This window comes from Bactrocera oleae, chromosome 4 (assembly GCF_042242935.1).
Source record: "Bactrocera oleae isolate idBacOlea1 chromosome 4, idBacOlea1, whole genome shotgun sequence".
Taxonomy (NCBI): Eukaryota; Metazoa; Arthropoda; class Insecta; order Diptera; family Tephritidae; genus Bactrocera; species Bactrocera oleae.
The window spans coordinates 35,487,635-35,505,690 of NC_091538.1; the positions used below are offsets into that span (position 1 = coordinate 35,487,635).

Genomic DNA, 18,056 nt, shown 5'->3' on the forward strand with positions numbered 1-18,056 from the left:
ATTATATATATAATTTATATATATATATTTTTATTGCCTAGGAAAGCTTACCTTCGTGTTTAACACAAATATTAAAAATCCAAAACACAAATATATGATGTATACATATATACATATATATGAAATTCAAGTACTCTACTTGCAAAAATATCCGGCAATACCCCTTATGCTTGATCAAGTAATAAGCAGGATTGCCTAAAACAAGTAAGCAAAGGCAGATAAAAAAAATAAGACACATATACATATACCCACATAGCAACATATAACGAATAAATAGAGATATAAGAACAATATTCACTAAAAACAAAAAAAATTAAAGAATTTCTTACCTATATGCCAAATCTCTCATTACATACATATTTACATACTTTGCACAATATATACCAAAATTTTTAGCAACTTATAATTTTGAGCGCATGCAAATATATATTAGTAATATTATTAACATATTTTACCTACAAAAAAAAGAGAAGAGAGAGAAAGGTAAAGAAAATAAAAAAATTTTAAACATATAAAATATACGTACATTATTTTACTCTTATACATACGTACATATTTACATTCATATACCGAGAATGCATATTTACGAATCGTAGTGCACATACGATTACTTTGTTGCTAATTACGTTTATGCGCTCTTTCTTAACTGAGAAACAACGTCCGCTTGTTTGCATACGTATTTAAACAAGTACGGGACATATTATTATACCCTACTAAGGTACCACTGAAAGTTAAAGAACTTCAAAAAGCGCATCCAAACAAAAAAAAAACATTTTAAACGGTTCGGTAAAGAAAAACCAATTCTTAACCAAAAAAAAATAATTATTTATATTCCTATAAATAAATAAATAACATTAATAAAAAATTGTGAACAATATTATATACATTGCTGCTAGACAATTTAATTTAATATATTTCAAAGTCCAATTTGGCACATACTCGGCAATACCCCTTGTTGTTTGGCAAACAAAAAACAAGTAGGATTGCATACATACTTATGTATAAAGTACATTGATCTCTTATACGAGCTCTCATTGACACATACTAATTCGCTTATAGGTATACCCTATAACACATACGAACACAAAAAAGATATAAAAAAAAATAGATATTGCAATTTTTGAATAATTGTTGAAATAAACAATACAATCGAGATAAATAATAAATAAATACCGTAATAACGAAGCACGCTATCTTATTTAATCCGATTTAAAAATAAAATAAAAATAAACCGATTTACTAATTATCTTATTTAGATAAAAGAGGCTACGCGTTACAATTACGAATTTCGCTTAAATTTAATCACTTTACACTGAGAGAAATCATTTGATTAATTGAATTTTTTTAAATGAACGCGGATTCTAAAGATTCTAAATCTACACAATTATTAAAAGTACCAAGAATAATGCGGACGAAAAAAGTCCATGTACACCTGCAGAAGATACACGCTCAAAGCAAGGTGCTACAAAACAAAAAAGGGGGAAGACATTACATATAGTAAATTCATTGCTGAGAGTGACAGTTTAATAAGATACTACACTCGATTTTCATCTGCTCCGATTCAAGATAATTCTGAATCGGCATTAGAAATCAAAAAAGAAAATCTCAACAATTTTTGGATACGTCTCCAAGCTTCATATGACACCATAGTAGAATCTGACGAATCAGATCTAACAGAAAATTTTAAGTCCTCGGCTTACGCCAAATATAAAAACTGCTTAGACCAGTTCGAAGACACTAAAGCAATGATTTCCGATCAGCTGAAGCTAATAAAAACAATTGCACCTACTCCACATCAGCGAGTGGAGCTGCCACAAGTACAAAGTCAAGAGGCAAGTTCATGCATCCATCTTAAGGTGCCCGCATATGACACAGAAATATTTCATGGTGGTTATGAACAATGGCCGTCCTTCCGGAACATGTTTGCAGCCGTTTACATGAACCACCCAAAATTATCAAATGCACAAAAATTGTATCACCTTCGATACAAAACAAAAGGTCAAGCAGGCGTAATAGTAAAACAGTTCGCACTAAATGACGATATTTCAATTTGGCTTGGGAAGCACTTAAATCTAGATATGAAAATTAGAGAATATTGGTCGATAAGCAAGTAACGATACTAATGAACTTGCCTAAGATTCAAAAGGAAACAAGTGAAGAGTTTATAAAACTGCAATCCACTGTTTCTAATTGCTTGTCGGTTCTATCCACACAAAATATTCCCACAGACAGCTGGGACCCAATACTGGTAAATATATGCACCGCAGCTTTACCAGAAAAATCGTTACTTTTGTGGGAGCAATCGCTCTCATCTCGAAAAAAATGCCCAACGTGGCAACAGATGAAAGACTTTTTAATAACCCAATACGAAATCGCAGAAAGGGTAGATAAAAAAATGGTCAGAACGAAAACCGTTCAACACGACCTAAATAGAAGCTTCCACAGTCCCCAAGCCAGTAGCAACAACAATTTAAATAGAAGCTTCTTCAGAAATCAAACGTTCACATCCGAACAGTACAAACAAACGTCATGCGAACTATGTACAGGGGGGCATAAGCTCAAATCTTGCGAGAGATTCAAAAAATTGAATATTATCGACCGAAACAATTTTGTAAAAACAAAAAGACTTTGTACAAACTGCTTGTAAAATGCGCATACACTTAAAGAGTGCGAAAGCAAATTTAGTTGCGTTTATTGTCATAAACGACATCATTCTATGCTTCATTATAACAATTTTTCCAGATCACCCCCAAACAGCGCAAATTTGAAAAGAGCCACGGGTTTAGTTGCAACAGCAAATCCCGAAGTGCGAAATCCCGAAAATTGCCAAGAAGCACCATGCTGCTCAAAGGCAATAAAAACCCAAACGCTACACAACGAAAATCAAAGTAGAGTACTACTACCTACAGCAGTCGTCTCCATCGAACACCGAGGAGAACCGTTTAAACTTAGGGCCTTAATAGACCAAGGATCACAAGCGTCTAGGGCTCAAAATAGGCTACAACTGCCAACAAAACTAGCCAATTTTGAAATCACGGGAATGGGCGGAAGAGTAGTTATCCCCCCAAGCGGATAAGCACATACAAGCAGAAGCTATAGTCTTACCGCAACTTACAAATATGCTTCCAAGCTATCACATAAATAGCAAAAGGTTTCACACCTAAAGCTAGCAGATCCCAACTGCAACACTCCTGCTCAAATAGATCTTCTATTAGGCAGCGATCTCATACCACAGATAATACTCGAAGGTATTGAGAAAATGTCAAATACCCTATTGGCACAAAATACCATTTTCGATTGAATCCTAAGTGGACTAGTTACGGAACCAGTTACCACTATGACCACTCAAGTTGAGGAAATCTCAAACGAATACCTCAATTCACAATTAAAAAAATTTTGGGAGTTAGAAGAACTCCCCCCCATTTCAATTACAACCCCAGACGGTCAGTATTATGAAGACTTTTACAAAGCCACAACAAATAGATCAGATAATGGTTGGTACGTCGTACGACTACCACTAAAGCAACAATTTCCCAACACAATCGCCTTAGGTCACTCTCGCACCTCTGCAATACAGCAGTTTCAAAGTATGGAAAAAAACCTACTTAAAAAAGGCGAACTCAAACCAGAATATGATGGTGTGTTGGAAGAATACCTCCATTTAAACCACATGGAGGAAATAAGCTCATGCGAAAAAATCATCAACGGCAAATACTACTCATTTTACTTGCCGCACCATGCAGTAGTAAAGCCAGACAAAAAAACAACTAAAGTAAGAGTTGTCTTTAATGCATCAAGATCCACCAGCTCGGGGAATTCCCTAAATGATATCGTATTTACGGGACCCACGCTCCAACCAGATTTAATGCTACTCATTTTAAATTGGCGTAAATTCAAATACGTATTCAATGGAGACGTCGAAAAAATGTATAGACAAATAGTCGTACATAAAGACGATCAGGATTTTCAGCGAATTATTTTCCGAAAACCCCCCAATAGTCCCCTACGCGACTATAAATTAAAAACAGTTACCTTTGGCGTCAACTGTGCTCCATATATAACCATTCGAACACTACACGAATTTGCAAAAAATACCAAGACATAATTTCCTCTGGCAACCCAAGTGTTAAAAACACAAACATATGTAAACGATATCTTGTCTGGAAGTCACAGTCTTCCACAAGCATACGAGTCACTATCACAAGTGGTAAGAGCCCTCAAAACCGCAGGGTTGCCGTTGAAAAAGATAACGGCGAACCACCCTAATATTTTAAAAAATATACCACATGAAAATTTGTTAGATACTAATTTCCTTAAATTCGAAAAGGAAAGTACAACAAAAACTCTGGGGATCCAATGGAATGCGATATCTGACCAGTTTTCATACACTACAGAGTCAATATCTGCATTATCCGCCATAACGAAGCGACAAATTCTATCCTCTGTGGCGAAACTTTTCGACCCCGCAGGATGGCTTTCGCCAGTTATGATACAAGCCAAAATCCTTATACAAGAATTATGGCTAGATGGAACCGAGTGGGGCGAACAAGTAAAACCACTTCGTTTAGAAAAGTGGTCCCAGTTTTCAAGCAATCTAAATGATATCTCACAGATACAAATCTCACGATGGGTGAATTATGCCCCAGAGCACAAAGTCGCACTACACGGCTTCTGTGACGCTTTTGAAAAGGCATATTGCGCAACTATATATGTTCGCACACAAACCGACACTGCGACCACATGCCACTTACTGGTAGCAAAAGCAAAAGTGGCTCCTTTAAGAACAATAAGTCTACCACGACTTGAATTATGTGGAGCGCTACTACTAGCCAAACTCGTGTTCATCATACAAACGCATTTAAACATGGCACAATATAAATTATATCTATGGTCCGATTCCGAAATTGTATTAGCCTGGTTAGAAAAACCACCACATGCATGGAAGACGTATATTTCCAACCGAACGTCTCAAATACTTGACCTAGTAGGATCAGCCACATGTAGCCAGTGCTGATAATCCTGCTGATCTAGGTACAAGAGGGTGCAAATCCCTGCACCTTGTCACCACCACCCTCTGGTGGAATGGCCCCCGATGGTTAACAGAATCTCTTGATTCGTGGCCACAATCGCCCATGCGCAATATAATTGCCCCATAAAGTCGAAAAATCGACTCCTTTCACGCAACATTGCAGGATAATGACATCCTTGAGCGATTTTCCTCGTATCCCCGAGCCCTCAGGGTAATCGCTTACATGCTCAAGTTCATAGAGCGACTCAAAATTAAACTTAAGGGAGTGTCTTCATTACACTCTCAATGCGATACAGTAACGCACCTAGACTTACAAAAAGCAAAGGTCGCTCTTATCGCATCTACGCAAGCGCGTTACTTCAGCCGAGAAATATCATTACTAAGAGAATCGAAGCCGATAGATAAAAAGAGCTCACTCTTAGTCTTAAATCCATTCATTGACACGAAAGGAGTACTCCGTGCGAATGGTCGGCTTGCCAATTTAAGCCTGACGTATAACGAACGTCGTCCCATAGTTATCCCAGAGAAATCGCAACTTGCCACCTTATACCTTAACTATGTCCACGTGCTATTGCTACACGCAGAACATCGCCTCATGTAACAAATCGTCCGTCAAGAGTTTTATATTCCAAAACTCAAGCCCAAAATAAAGAAATGCATTTTCATGTGCAAGATCTGCACTATGCATAAGCAGAAGATGAGAACGCAGATTATGGCAGCACTTGCACCGCTCTGCCTTTCACCATTACAGGTGTCGACTTTGCTGGGCCTTTTCAGATAAAGGCATCCATGTTAAGGTCTCCCACCCTCATGAAAGGCTATGTGGCTGTCTTTGTCTGTTTCACGACAAAAGCAGTGCACCTCGAGCTATGTACGAATCTGACAAAGGAGGCTTTTCTCGCGGCATTTGCTCGCTTCGTCGGACGACGCGGTTTTCCGTCAAAGCTCATGAGCGACAATGGCAAGACATTTATAGGAGCTCACAGAGACACAGAAAAACAGTTCGTGAATTTTGTCAAACAAGTCTCACCTGAAATTGTACAAAAGTACGCTCCCCAAGGTATTAACTGGCAGTTTATCCCTCCAAGCGCTCCTCATATGGGTGGTTTATGGGAATCAGCTGTAAAAAGCTTCAAATCCCACTTTAAAAAAGTAACTGGAAACTACAAATTTAATTATGAAGAATTTATAACATTATTAATTCGCATTGAAGCCGTTTTCAATTCACGGCCACTAACGACACTCTCGCAAGATCCCTTAGATCTCACAGCCCTAACTCCAGGGCGCTTTCTAAAAGGAGCACCCATTCTGGCCATACCTGATCCAGGCGTGGTAAAGGACCTTCATAAAAGGTCCCGCTGGAAAACTCCCGAAGAGGCGCCAAAGCTTGGAGATTTTGTCTTAAGCTACATCATGGTTCCGACGGTCATATAAGAGTAGTTGACCTCCGTACTCGAAACGGAACGCTAACCAGACCACTCGTTAAACTATGCTTCCTGTCAATCTCAAATAATAGCGAAAACGCAAGTAGTAAACCATCCGTTCAATAATACCTACAAGCAAAAATCGAAATATCCGTCTAAATAACCGAAGACAGAAATAAAAAACCGCAAATATAATATGACAAATTACAATCATATACAAATAAAATAATGGGTAGACTAATACAATCACCAAACTAATTAAAGTTGGTCACATATAGAAAGATATCCATACTCTATACCACTGAATCGTCACTAAACATGCCCTTTTCTCCATACAGGTAGATATGGATACAGAGATGCATTCCACCCCAACGCCAACAATGCGATCGGCCATCCCTGTGCCTCGCCCTGGGGTTATTCCAACAGCGGCGCCCCGTACATCAGCCGCAACCGCACTGTCAACCACCGCTCGTAGCAGTACACGAGAATCTGCAGCCGTTCCGTCTCCTCCAGAGGCGCCTTATCGCATCCGATGCCCCCTTTGTCGACGTCCACACAAACTGCAGCACTGTGGTCTCTTCAAAGGCATGACGCCGACACAACGCCAGCAAGTTGCCCAGGCGCATGGGCATTGTCACAATTGTCTGGCACATACCCACACGACTCAGGAATGCGACTCCGGGGCTTTGTGCCAAATGTGTGGCAAGCAGCATCACACGTTGCTTCACCATACCCCGAGGCGAGAGGTTAGTCGGCAGCCTGCCACACGAATCCGTGGCGCAAACCGACCGCAGCAAACCAATCGCGTGGCACGTCGCCGAAGAACGGCATCCCGATCTGACTCCCGTCCATGGCGTCAGCAAAACATCGCACCTACTAGGCGTAGGTCGAACTATCGCCGCACGTCCGGACTCAGCAACGTTGCAACAGTTACAACGACTGCTAGGCTGAACATTCGCCTAGGGGGGCCGGGATGGCCAAATTCCCGCCCCGAAGAACTCAAACACACCACACACAATGCAACACTGGCACACCCACCACACCTGGCAACCGCAGAACACCCACACACCACACACAACTCATCATACTGCCGCACACATACACACACCGACTAGGATCTCTACACAACACACAGTACAAAAATATCTGTTCTCGAAGCGGACGGCCCTTCTCTCAGCGACTGTCGCTGCTGACCAGCAAACACCGAGCTTTCCTTTGGCGCGTAACCTCATTTTCTTGGCGCGTTTTATTTTATCATCGATAACTTTTATTTTCTTTTAATTACCTCTCCACTGGTATGTGACCAGGGAGTGATTGCGTCCAGATAAGCTTTTTATAATTATTCATATTCAAATAAACCAATTTTGTGAACATTTTCGAAATGAAAATAAAAACATTCAACTTTACTTTAATTTGCAAACGCGGAGTTTAAAGTAGCAAGTAAGTGGTGGGCTTAACACTGGCCACCTGGGGCTTTTGTACGCGAATTTAAGCCTAAACTTAGAAGTCAAACTGAGGAAAACATTGCTAAATTACAAAAGCAACCACCGATATAAAAAGAACTAATTGGTAAAAAATCGCTAAGCATTTATTATCAAAATGTTGGAGGTCTTAATACAAAATTAACCGACGTGTATTTAAACAGTTCCAATTTTAAATTCCATATAATTGGATTCACAGAAACATGGTTAGAACCTCACATTTTTAATAATGAGATTTTAAACAGCGAATTTCAAATATTTAGATCTGATCGACTGAGCAACATCGGAGGAGGTGTTCTATTTGCTGTACATTCCTCTATCCCATCTGAAGATGTTCTTGTTTCAGGAACCGACTCATTTGAATTTAAATGTATTAGAGTCTATGTTAATAGTTGCTTTATTTATTTAACCCTGTCTTATATACCACCCCATTCGGACTTATCTGTATACATGCAGCATACTTATTTAATAAATAGTGCTACTTCGATGGCAAATAATGCAGATTCAATAATCGTATTAGGAGATTTCAATTTACCGTGTGCTTCGTGGAAAGGTTTCGATGACTACATCGTACCGATTTGCAATCGGTCATGTTTTCATGAGTTTTTCGAAAAAATGTTCGAGTTGGGTCTGAACCAAATTTATTTGAATCCGAATAAATTTGGTAAATGCTTAGATTTAGTAACCGTTGATACCTCTTCAAAGTGTTACGTTATTCAGAGTAATCTTCTTGTTCTACCAGAGGACTCGTACCATCCTGCTTTGGAAATGTCTGTCGAAATCATGAGCAATGTACGCGATAATAATTATCAAACTTCGTGATTCCGTACTCGGTTCAACTTTGCAAAAGCTAATTTTAAAAAGTTAAATACAGAACTTTCTACAATATCATGGCCTAATTATAATGGTGATATTGAATTGAGTGTTTCTCATTTTAATAACATTATTACGAAATTATTTAAAAGTATGTTCCAATAGTAATTGTTAATAAAAGTAAAAGTAGAAGTCCGTGGTCTTCGAAAGAGTTACAGAAAACCTCGAGCCTTTAAACATTTAAGAAAAACCGGTTCACTTGTCGACTTTTCTAAATATTCTGTATTGCGTCGACAATATTTTGACCTAAACAAAAAATGTTGTAATAATTACAATTAAATAAAGTAAAAAAGAATGTTGTAAGTAATCCAAAATCGTTTTATGATTTCGTCAACTCCAAACGCAGGATTTCAAAATTTCCGCCCGCGATGAAATACAAATCTATCATTTCAACTGACAATATTATTATATCCAATATGTTTGCAGAATTTTTCAAGTCAAACTACTGTAATAATTCTTCCAAAACTTTTTCTTATAAGCACGTGCTATGTTCGAATACTTTAATTAACACTCCAATTATTTCTGAAGAAGATGTTTTACTTAAATTAAATAAGTTAAAACCATCTTTTAGTTATGGCCCAGACATGATACCCTCATGCTTCCTAAAAAATAGTGCCAAATATATTTACTTGCCTTTGACAAGGATATTTAATTCCTCTCTTAAACACGGTATATTTCCTTCAATATGGAAACAGTCATTTATAATTCCTTTACATAAAAGTGGATTTAGATCCAACATTGAAAACTATAGAGGTATCGCAAAACTATCAGTTATACCTAAACTTTTTGAAGCTATCATCACTGACCATATAACCTTTTCGATTTCTCCGTTAATTACCTCATCTCAGCATGGATTTCGTAAAGGGAAATCGACTCTACCAAACTTGCTTGAATTTGTAAACCATGTATCATTGGGTTTTAGGGAACATAAGCATACGGATGTTATATACACAGACTTTAGCAAAGCTTTCGATAAAGTAAATATCTCGATTCTCGTACATAAACTTGATCTGCTGGGCTTTCAGCCAAGATTTCTTCAATGGGTAGCTTCCTATCTTTATAATAGAACACAACGAGTGATATTATGTTTCTTCAGGTGTTCCGCAAGGTAGTCATCTTGGCCCGATTCTGTTCTTGTTGTTTATTAACGATATCTCTTCAGTAATTGAATTCTCAAAAATTTTATTATACGCTGACGACGTAAAGCTTTTTAAATCATACACTTCAACTGAGGAAAGGTGTCTGTTCAAACAGACTTATTCAATTTGGTTGCATGGTGTGATAGAAATAATTTGCTATTGAATTTGAATAAATGTAAGACGATGTGCTTTTCCCGTAGATCTGTGCACCCCTCTTCTTATGTAATAAAACACCATACTCTGGAGCAAGTTTTTAACTATGTTGATTTGGGAGTTAATTTGGACCCTAAGCTTAATTTTTGTCTTCATATTGACACCATGGTCTTGAAAGCAAAAGCTGTCCTCAGTTTTGTTAAACGTTGGTCTAAAGAATTTAGAGATCCGTATATTACTAAAATACTTTATACAAGTTTAGTTAGACCTATATTGGAACATGGCTCTGTTGTATGGAACCCTAACTACCAAATCCATTCTGACAAGCTAGAGTCTGTTCAAAAACAATTTTTACTTTTCGCCTTAGCGCATTTCCGATGGGATTCTAGGGTAAGTCTACTTCCATACACTAGTCGTTTAAAACTTATTAATCTACCTACACTCTCTAGTCGTAGGGAAATGCTTGGCATAATATTCTTAGTGAAAATCTTCAATGGAACAGTTTGTAGTTCTTTTCTCCTGTCTGAAATTAAATTTAATATCCCGATTCGCTTTTCGAGGCAGTTTAGACCTTTACTGTTAAAACCCTGCAGATCAAATTTTCAACTAAACGAGCCATTCCGCCGTTTATGTCATGATTTTAATTCTGATTCCAGTACATTTGACTTATCTGACTCACTTTTCAAAATTAAAAAGACTTTATTGTTTTCTCTTAATAAATGAAAATGTAACAATTTATTATAATTTATTGTAACTATAAATCTTAGCTGTAGAAATTTTTCTCTCTTGCCTTTTCTGACTCGGCTAATTCCGCACGTATGAAGATTACGCCCCTTGCGTCGGTTGGGCGGAAGGAGGGTAATCGTTGGGTAATTATTATTAAAAGGATGACATGATACGAAACTCTTTGATTCGAGAGAGCGCTGTCAAAGCCCAAATTTTTTATTACATTTGACAGTCGTGCCACTAAGGAAAGAAATAAGTTTTAAGATTTAATGTATTTTTAATGTATTTTTTGGGTATTTTTCGGTTTTCATATAACAGAAATATACACATAATTAATATTAGTTTTAAAAAACTAGATATCCTAGATGCGGTCTAAATATATGTACATGTTTATTTTAATCACAACTGATTTTCAAAATTAACTTAATAAAATATTTTAATATTTCAAAACACTTACAAGTTTTAAATAACCTAAACTTAAACATTACTTATTATTTATTTACTCAATAAACAAATGTCTTTTGATAATTTATTTTAAGTCAAAGTTTACATAACATTTGCTAGGAATTCTAACCAAAATATGTATATACGTTGACAATTGGTACTGCTAAGCAAAAAAATACCCTCTCTTTCTTAAAATCAAAACTATATTAAATCTCTAAAGATTAGAAACATACGTAAAAGTTACTAAAAAGTCTGATTTCATAAATAACCCACTGATTTCGCAATTTATTTCTGCAGGATTCTTAGTGGTAGTTCGTTGTTTTGCTTGTCATCTGTTCAGTAGCTCATGAACTTTCTGTCCTGCAAAGAAGAACCACGAGATCATGAGCTCTCTCAGTAGACAAAGAGAGGAGTTTCGGATCATTTTGTTCATGTATCAAACTTAGATATCAAGTTACTCTTAAAGTTCGCAAAAAGCGTTGACCTCTTGTATGACAAATACTTCACGTCAAATTAAACAGAACCTCCATTTGGCATTACTAAGGACCAGTACGCAAAGCGTGACAGTCGGCCAGTATAACCAAACCTAACCTAGGTTGCAAGAGGCATGATGCTTCGCTCTCGCTGCTCGTCTAGTTGCCCCGGAGCGTTTCCCAGTCTTTCGGACAGGGTTCTCATCTCCTTTGGAAGTGGTAATTGACGAACTCTTTCGTTCGTCGGTGAGCCCTGCTGAGGCCTCTAGAATCCGTGCCCCTGCCGAAGCTGTGGGTGCATTACAACTTGTGTGGGGGGCACCAAGAGTACTAATCCTCTTGTTGTCACCTTCGCTCATTTGGTTTCGTGTATTTTTCCTTTATGGTAAAGGTGGACCCATTTAGAGGGAATTGTTCGTTTCTTCGTCCTACTTCCCGAAACGCTTATTAGAAGCCAGGGATGCCTCCTCCAACCTCCTCCTTTTACCACACGGGCTTGAGACCGGCTTTGGCGAAGTAAGAAGTTAGCTTTAGTTAACAAAAAGCGAAATAAAATAGATAATTGGAAGTATGAAAATATATTACATATTACCATTACTGGTAAATATTATTATAATAAACTATTCAATAAGCCTTTAATTTCAATTAAATTTCAAGATGCACGGTGGTTTTACTTGTATGAGAGCCGCGACCATAAATACTACTCGATGAGATATGGTTTTCACCAAAAATCTATAAAAATATGATATAGGTATATCATAAAAAAATTGGGCACATCGGACGATTATATCCTTTAGCAAGAAAAACATTTATATATTATGGTATAATTAGAAAACATTTTTAGAAGACAATTTTAAAAATAAATTTCATATCGTCTCATTCAGTAAATCTATAGTTGACTTTAGTATCAAGTTTAAAGCAATATGCTCATTAAATCCGTATTTGTAGCGACACGTGAAATTTTCCGTGTGTGTTGTCATCAGAGCCTTTTTATATCTTTAATCCTTGTCTCTCTTAAGCTCTCCAATCGGAACCAAGGAATGTTTTATAACTTCAAAATCATGAAGAAATTTTTTTATACCTATGGAGGGAATCAAAACCAGGGATATTTCCCAACCAGCTGCTTTGTGGTTTTAGGAGCATATTCTCCAAATTTTGCTGAATTAATCTTGTAACCCGAAGATATGGCTTGCAACTAGGTTGAGGCTCTAAGTATTAAATAATTATCAATTCCCGTAATACCGGCAGATATATCAGGAATATTGAAAAACACAAAAATACAGTACAATAACAGGGCACACTTGACTTTGAATGAAAGAGATGACGTTAGTATATTGCAGATGTATAGGAAAATATATACACATGTAGGCAAATTTGGGCAAATTTTCGCACATAAAATATATAAAATAAAGGGTAAACTAAATATCGATTTAAAAATAACTACAACACAAGTTAGTTTTTGTTCATTTTATAACATAAAATAAATACCTTTAACTTCAAAATCCATTAAAAACAATTTAAATTCGTTATCGAAAATAAAAATTGGACAATGAGCGTGGCACCGCCCACTTTTAGTTTAAATCATGTATCTCAGGAACTACTTGACCAATTTCAGCCAATGAAAATGAAAATAGGCGAAATCGGACGACAACCACGCCTACTTCCCATATAACAGTATACAAATAAAACACAAATGAATATGTCGGAATAAAACTTTGCGTATGTAATTCCCTTAAGGATACAGATACTAAACATCTGGACGCCTGTGAATTTGGCTGATGATTAGCACAGTGTTAAACTGTACTAAAATCGGTTCAGTAGTTTAGGAGCTTACCCCGGAGAAATCGTATTTTTTATATATGTACATCGTACATACTATGTAAGTATATACATATTTAGATGAAGTTGACTAGGCGAAGAGATAGGTAGAAAGAGAGTAGAAGAAGCAAAGGAATTTGATTAGTTTGTTTTTAGCATTTTTTAGACATGAAAAAACCAGAAAGAAATAAAAAGATTGTGATTTCTGAAATAAGCGCTAAGTTAAAAAGAATAAGCTCAAAATTATAAATTTTTTATACTGTATATAAGTTGCGGGTATTTCACAATCTCTCATTCTATTTGTGTTTTTAACTCATTTTCCGATTTTATGTCCTAAATGTATTTTGTGAATACTTTGTCATAAGCAGGGATGGGCAGAGACCAGTCGTCCGCATTTCATAGCACGCTATTTTATTTGTTTCAACTTAAAACTAGTTTAAACTAAATTATTTACATATACTGCAATGGCACATGTAGGCCGTATCATGCTGTACAATTGAGGTGTCGAATTGATCGTGTTCAGAAAAAGCTGGGTCGGTGCATTCTTTCACGGATCACGGAAGTAGAGTATGATATGCCAACTTAGTCCAATGTGAGAGCATTTAAATTAGAACAACATATATTACGATTAAAAATTATTATAGGATAGCCTAACCTAATTTTTTTTATTATAGAACCAAAAATAAGAGATACCCAACTCTCATGTAATTGGAAGGTAAAGCGTAAATCACCTCCTGAACTTTGACAGTTGAGTTGAGTTCAGGAGGTTTTGACTCGTAAAATGTGTGTTTCGATAGTTTTCGATATATCGAACCTTATATTAATATACAGTTCATTTTGTGCATCTTCATTATAAATACTTTTTAAGATTCCCTTTTTATCTTTGATTTTCCTCAATTAGATTTCGATGTTCTATGCAAGTTTGTTCGTTGTCGTATTCAATAAGATCTTCCTGTTCATTTTTCCATGGATATTAAAGCATCTGGAATGAATCTTCTATACCGATTTATATGTGGTTTTTCACCTTTTTTAACAAGACGGTTACCGTCTCTAAGAGGAATGGCAACCTGACTTTTTGGCAAGTTATCACCTTCTCTCTCTTCTTCTTTGTGAACAATGTCTTGCGTTCTTCTATTGGATTTTACAAATTTTAACTTTAGTGCAGATAGCAAATAGTTTCTAATTGATTGCGTCGCTACACATAACGGTCTAGAATACCAGCCTCGAATATTTCAGTCGAATTTAAGGAATGTTCAGAACGTTCCGGTCTAGGTTTTACCATGCGAACCCGCTCTTCAGGTCGAGAGGTGTATATAAATCAGGGGTGTTGTGGAATCCAAGACAGAATTGCAAACCAGTTCTGATTTTCAACAGTGTCACAGAATCTGCTTGGATTTTCGTCTTTTCGAACATATGCAAAACCAATATTCGAATCAGCTGTTTACTATTGTGACAATTTGGAGGTGTTTGATAAATTTGAAATACCGAATAAAGTCTACTAAAGTTTACAATGAGTTTCACAACAAAAAAATTAAAAGGAAGATATTAAAGGATCAAAGTAATCCTCCTGATGCACTAGGCGAGCCGCATGTGAATATTTGCTTGCATTTACTTGCTTGTTTGTATACATGCTTACTTTATAGATTTATATCACATTATCGACTGAATAAAAACGCATTTGAGTGTTAAATTACGTTACAATAGGGTGTTAATAACGTTACGTTAGGGTATTCACAAGGTGTCATATTGTGTCATATCGTCGTATTGTCTAATTTTTTTATGACTCTCATATCAACACTGTTGTTGTTTCCCGTACAAAATTGAAATGCGACAAATACAACACGGCGAGGTATGTTTTTTGAGTGTGCTATTCTATCAGCTGTATCTGTATTTTTATTGTTGACGTTTAAGTGTCTAAAATTAATAAATTAAATAAATTTCATCAATTTCTTTAATAATATGGAAGGAATTCAGGTAAATTAAGTTGAAGAAAAGTAAAATATAAACATATTTTGTTATTTCTGTGGTTGCAATGTGAACCAAAATGCAGCTGTTTCAACATAAAGAAACTTTAATTTTATTTTTGTAACTTTCCCGTGGCATTTTTGTATTCTTAATTTTTCATTCAGTCATCTTGGCCCGATTCTGTTCTTGTTGTTTATTAACGATACATCTTCACTAATTGAATTCTCAAAAATTTTATTATACGCTGACGACGTAAAGCTTTTTAAATCATACACTTCAACTGAGGAAAGGTGTCTGTTCAAACAGACTTATTCAATTTGGTTGCATGGTGTGATAGAAATAATTTGCTATTGAATTTGAATAAATGTAAGACGATGAGCTTTTCCCGTAGATCTGTGCACCCCTCTTCTTATGTAATAAAACACCATACTCTGGAGCAAGTTTTTAACTATGTTGATTTGGGAGTTAATATGGACCCTAAGCTTAATTTTTGTCTTCATATTGACACCATGGTCTTGAAAGCAAAAGCTGTCCTCAGTTTTGTTAAACGTTGGTCTAAAGAATTTAGAGATCCGTATATTACTAAAATACTTTATACAAGTTTAGTTAGACCTATATTGGAACATGGCTCTGTTGTATGGAACCCTAACTACCAAATCCATTCTGACAAGCTAGAGTCTGTTCAAAAACAATTTTTACTTTTCGCCTTAGCGCATTTCCGATGGGATTCTAGGGTAAGTCTACTTCCATACACTAGTCGTTTAAAACTTATTAATCTACCTACACTCTCTAGTCGTAGGGAAATGCTTGGCATAATATTCTTAGTGAAAATCTTCAATGGAACAGTTTGTAGTTCTTTTCTCCTGTCTGAAATTAAATTTAATATCCCGATTCGCTTTTCGAGGCAGTTTAGACCTTTACTGTTAAAACCCTGCAGATCAAATTTTCAACTAAACGAGCCATTCCGCCGTTTATGTCATGATTTTAATTCTGATTCCAGCACATTTGACTTATCTGACTCACTTTTCAAAATTAAAAAGACTTTATTGTTTTCTCTTAATAAATGAAAATGTAACAATTTATTATAATTTATTGTAACTATAAATCTTAGCTGTAGAAATTTTTCTCTCTTGCCTTTTCTGACTCGGCTAATTCCGCACGTATGAAGATTACGCCCCTTGCGTCGGTTGGGCGGAAGGAGGGTAATCGTTGGGTAATTATTATTAAAAGGATGACATGATACGAAACTCTTTGATTCGAGAGAGCGCTGTCAAAGCCCAAATTTTTTATTACATTTGACAGTCGTGCCACTAAGGAAAGAAATAAGTTTTAAGATTTAATGTATTTTTAATGTATTTTTTGGGTATTTTTCGGTTTTCATATAACAGAAATATACACATAATTAATATTAGTTTTAAAAAACTAGATATCCTAGATGCGGTCTAAATATATGTACATGTTTATTTTAATCACAACTGTGATTAAAATTATTTCTGATTTTCAAAATTAACTTAATAAAATATTTTAATATTTCAAAACACTTACAAGTTTTAAATAACCTAAACTTAAACATTACTTATTATTTATTTACTCAATAAACAAATGTCTTTTGATAATTTATTTTAAGTCAAAGTTTACATAACATTTGCTAGGAATTCTAACCAAAATATGTATATACGTTGACAATTGGTACTGCTAAGCAAAAAAATACCCTCTCTTTCTTAAAATCAAAACTATATTAAATCTCTAAAGATTAGAAACATACGTAAAAGTTACTAAAAAGTCTGATTTCATAAATAACCCACTGATTTCGCAATTTATTTCTGCAGGATTCTTAGTGGTAGTTCGTTGTTTTGCTTGTCATCTGTTCAGTAGCTCATGAACTTTCTGTCCTGCAAAGAAGAACCACGAGATCATGAGCTCTCTCAGTAGACAAAGAGAGGAGTTTCGGATCATTTTGTTCATGTATCAAACTTAGATATCAAGTTACTCTTAAAGTTCGCAAAAAGCGTTGACCTCTTGTATGACAAATACTTCACGTCAAATTAAACAGAACCTCCATTTGGCATTACTAAGGACCAGTACGCAAAGCGTGACAGTCGGCCAGTATAACCAAACCTAACCTAGGTTGCAAGAGGCATGATGCTTCGCTCTCGCTGCTCGTCTAGTTGCCCCGGAGCGTTTCCCAGTCTTTCGGACAGGGTTCTCATCTCCTTTGGAAGTGGTAATTGACGAACTCTTTCGTTCGTCGGTGAGCCCTGCTGAGGCCTCTAGAATCCGTGCCCCTGCCGAAGCTGTGGGTGCATTACAACTTGTGTGGGGGGCACCAAGAGTACTAATCCTCTTGTTGTCACCTTCGCTCATTTGGTTTCGTGTATTTTTCCTTTATGGTAAAGGTGGACCCATTTAGAGGGAATTGTTCGTTTCTTCGTCCTACTTCCCGAAACGCTTATTAGAAGCCAGGGATGCCTCCTCCAACCTCCTCCTTTTACCACACGGGCTTGAGACCGGCTTTGGCGAAGTAAGAAGTT

At 36.3% G+C, this 18,056-nt stretch overlaps 1 protein-coding gene across 2 annotated transcripts in view; it reads left to right on the forward strand.

Moving 5' to 3' along the window:
* cGlr2 (cGAS-like receptor 2) overlaps window positions 1-7,798 on the forward strand; it is a 119,984-nt gene extending 112,186 nt beyond the window's left edge. Inside the window, exon 3 of one of the 2 annotated variants that reach the window (XM_070109076.1) lies at window positions 6,792-7,798. In XM_070109076.1, the coding sequence (XP_069965177.1) occupies window positions 6,792-7,568 (777 nt within the window). In that variant the 3' untranslated portion in view covers window positions 7,569-7,798. The remainder of the gene's footprint in view (window positions 1-6,791) is intronic. The other variant, XM_070109078.1, reaches the window with a different exon arrangement.
* The last annotated feature ends 10,258 nt before the right edge of the window (window positions 7,799-18,056 follow it).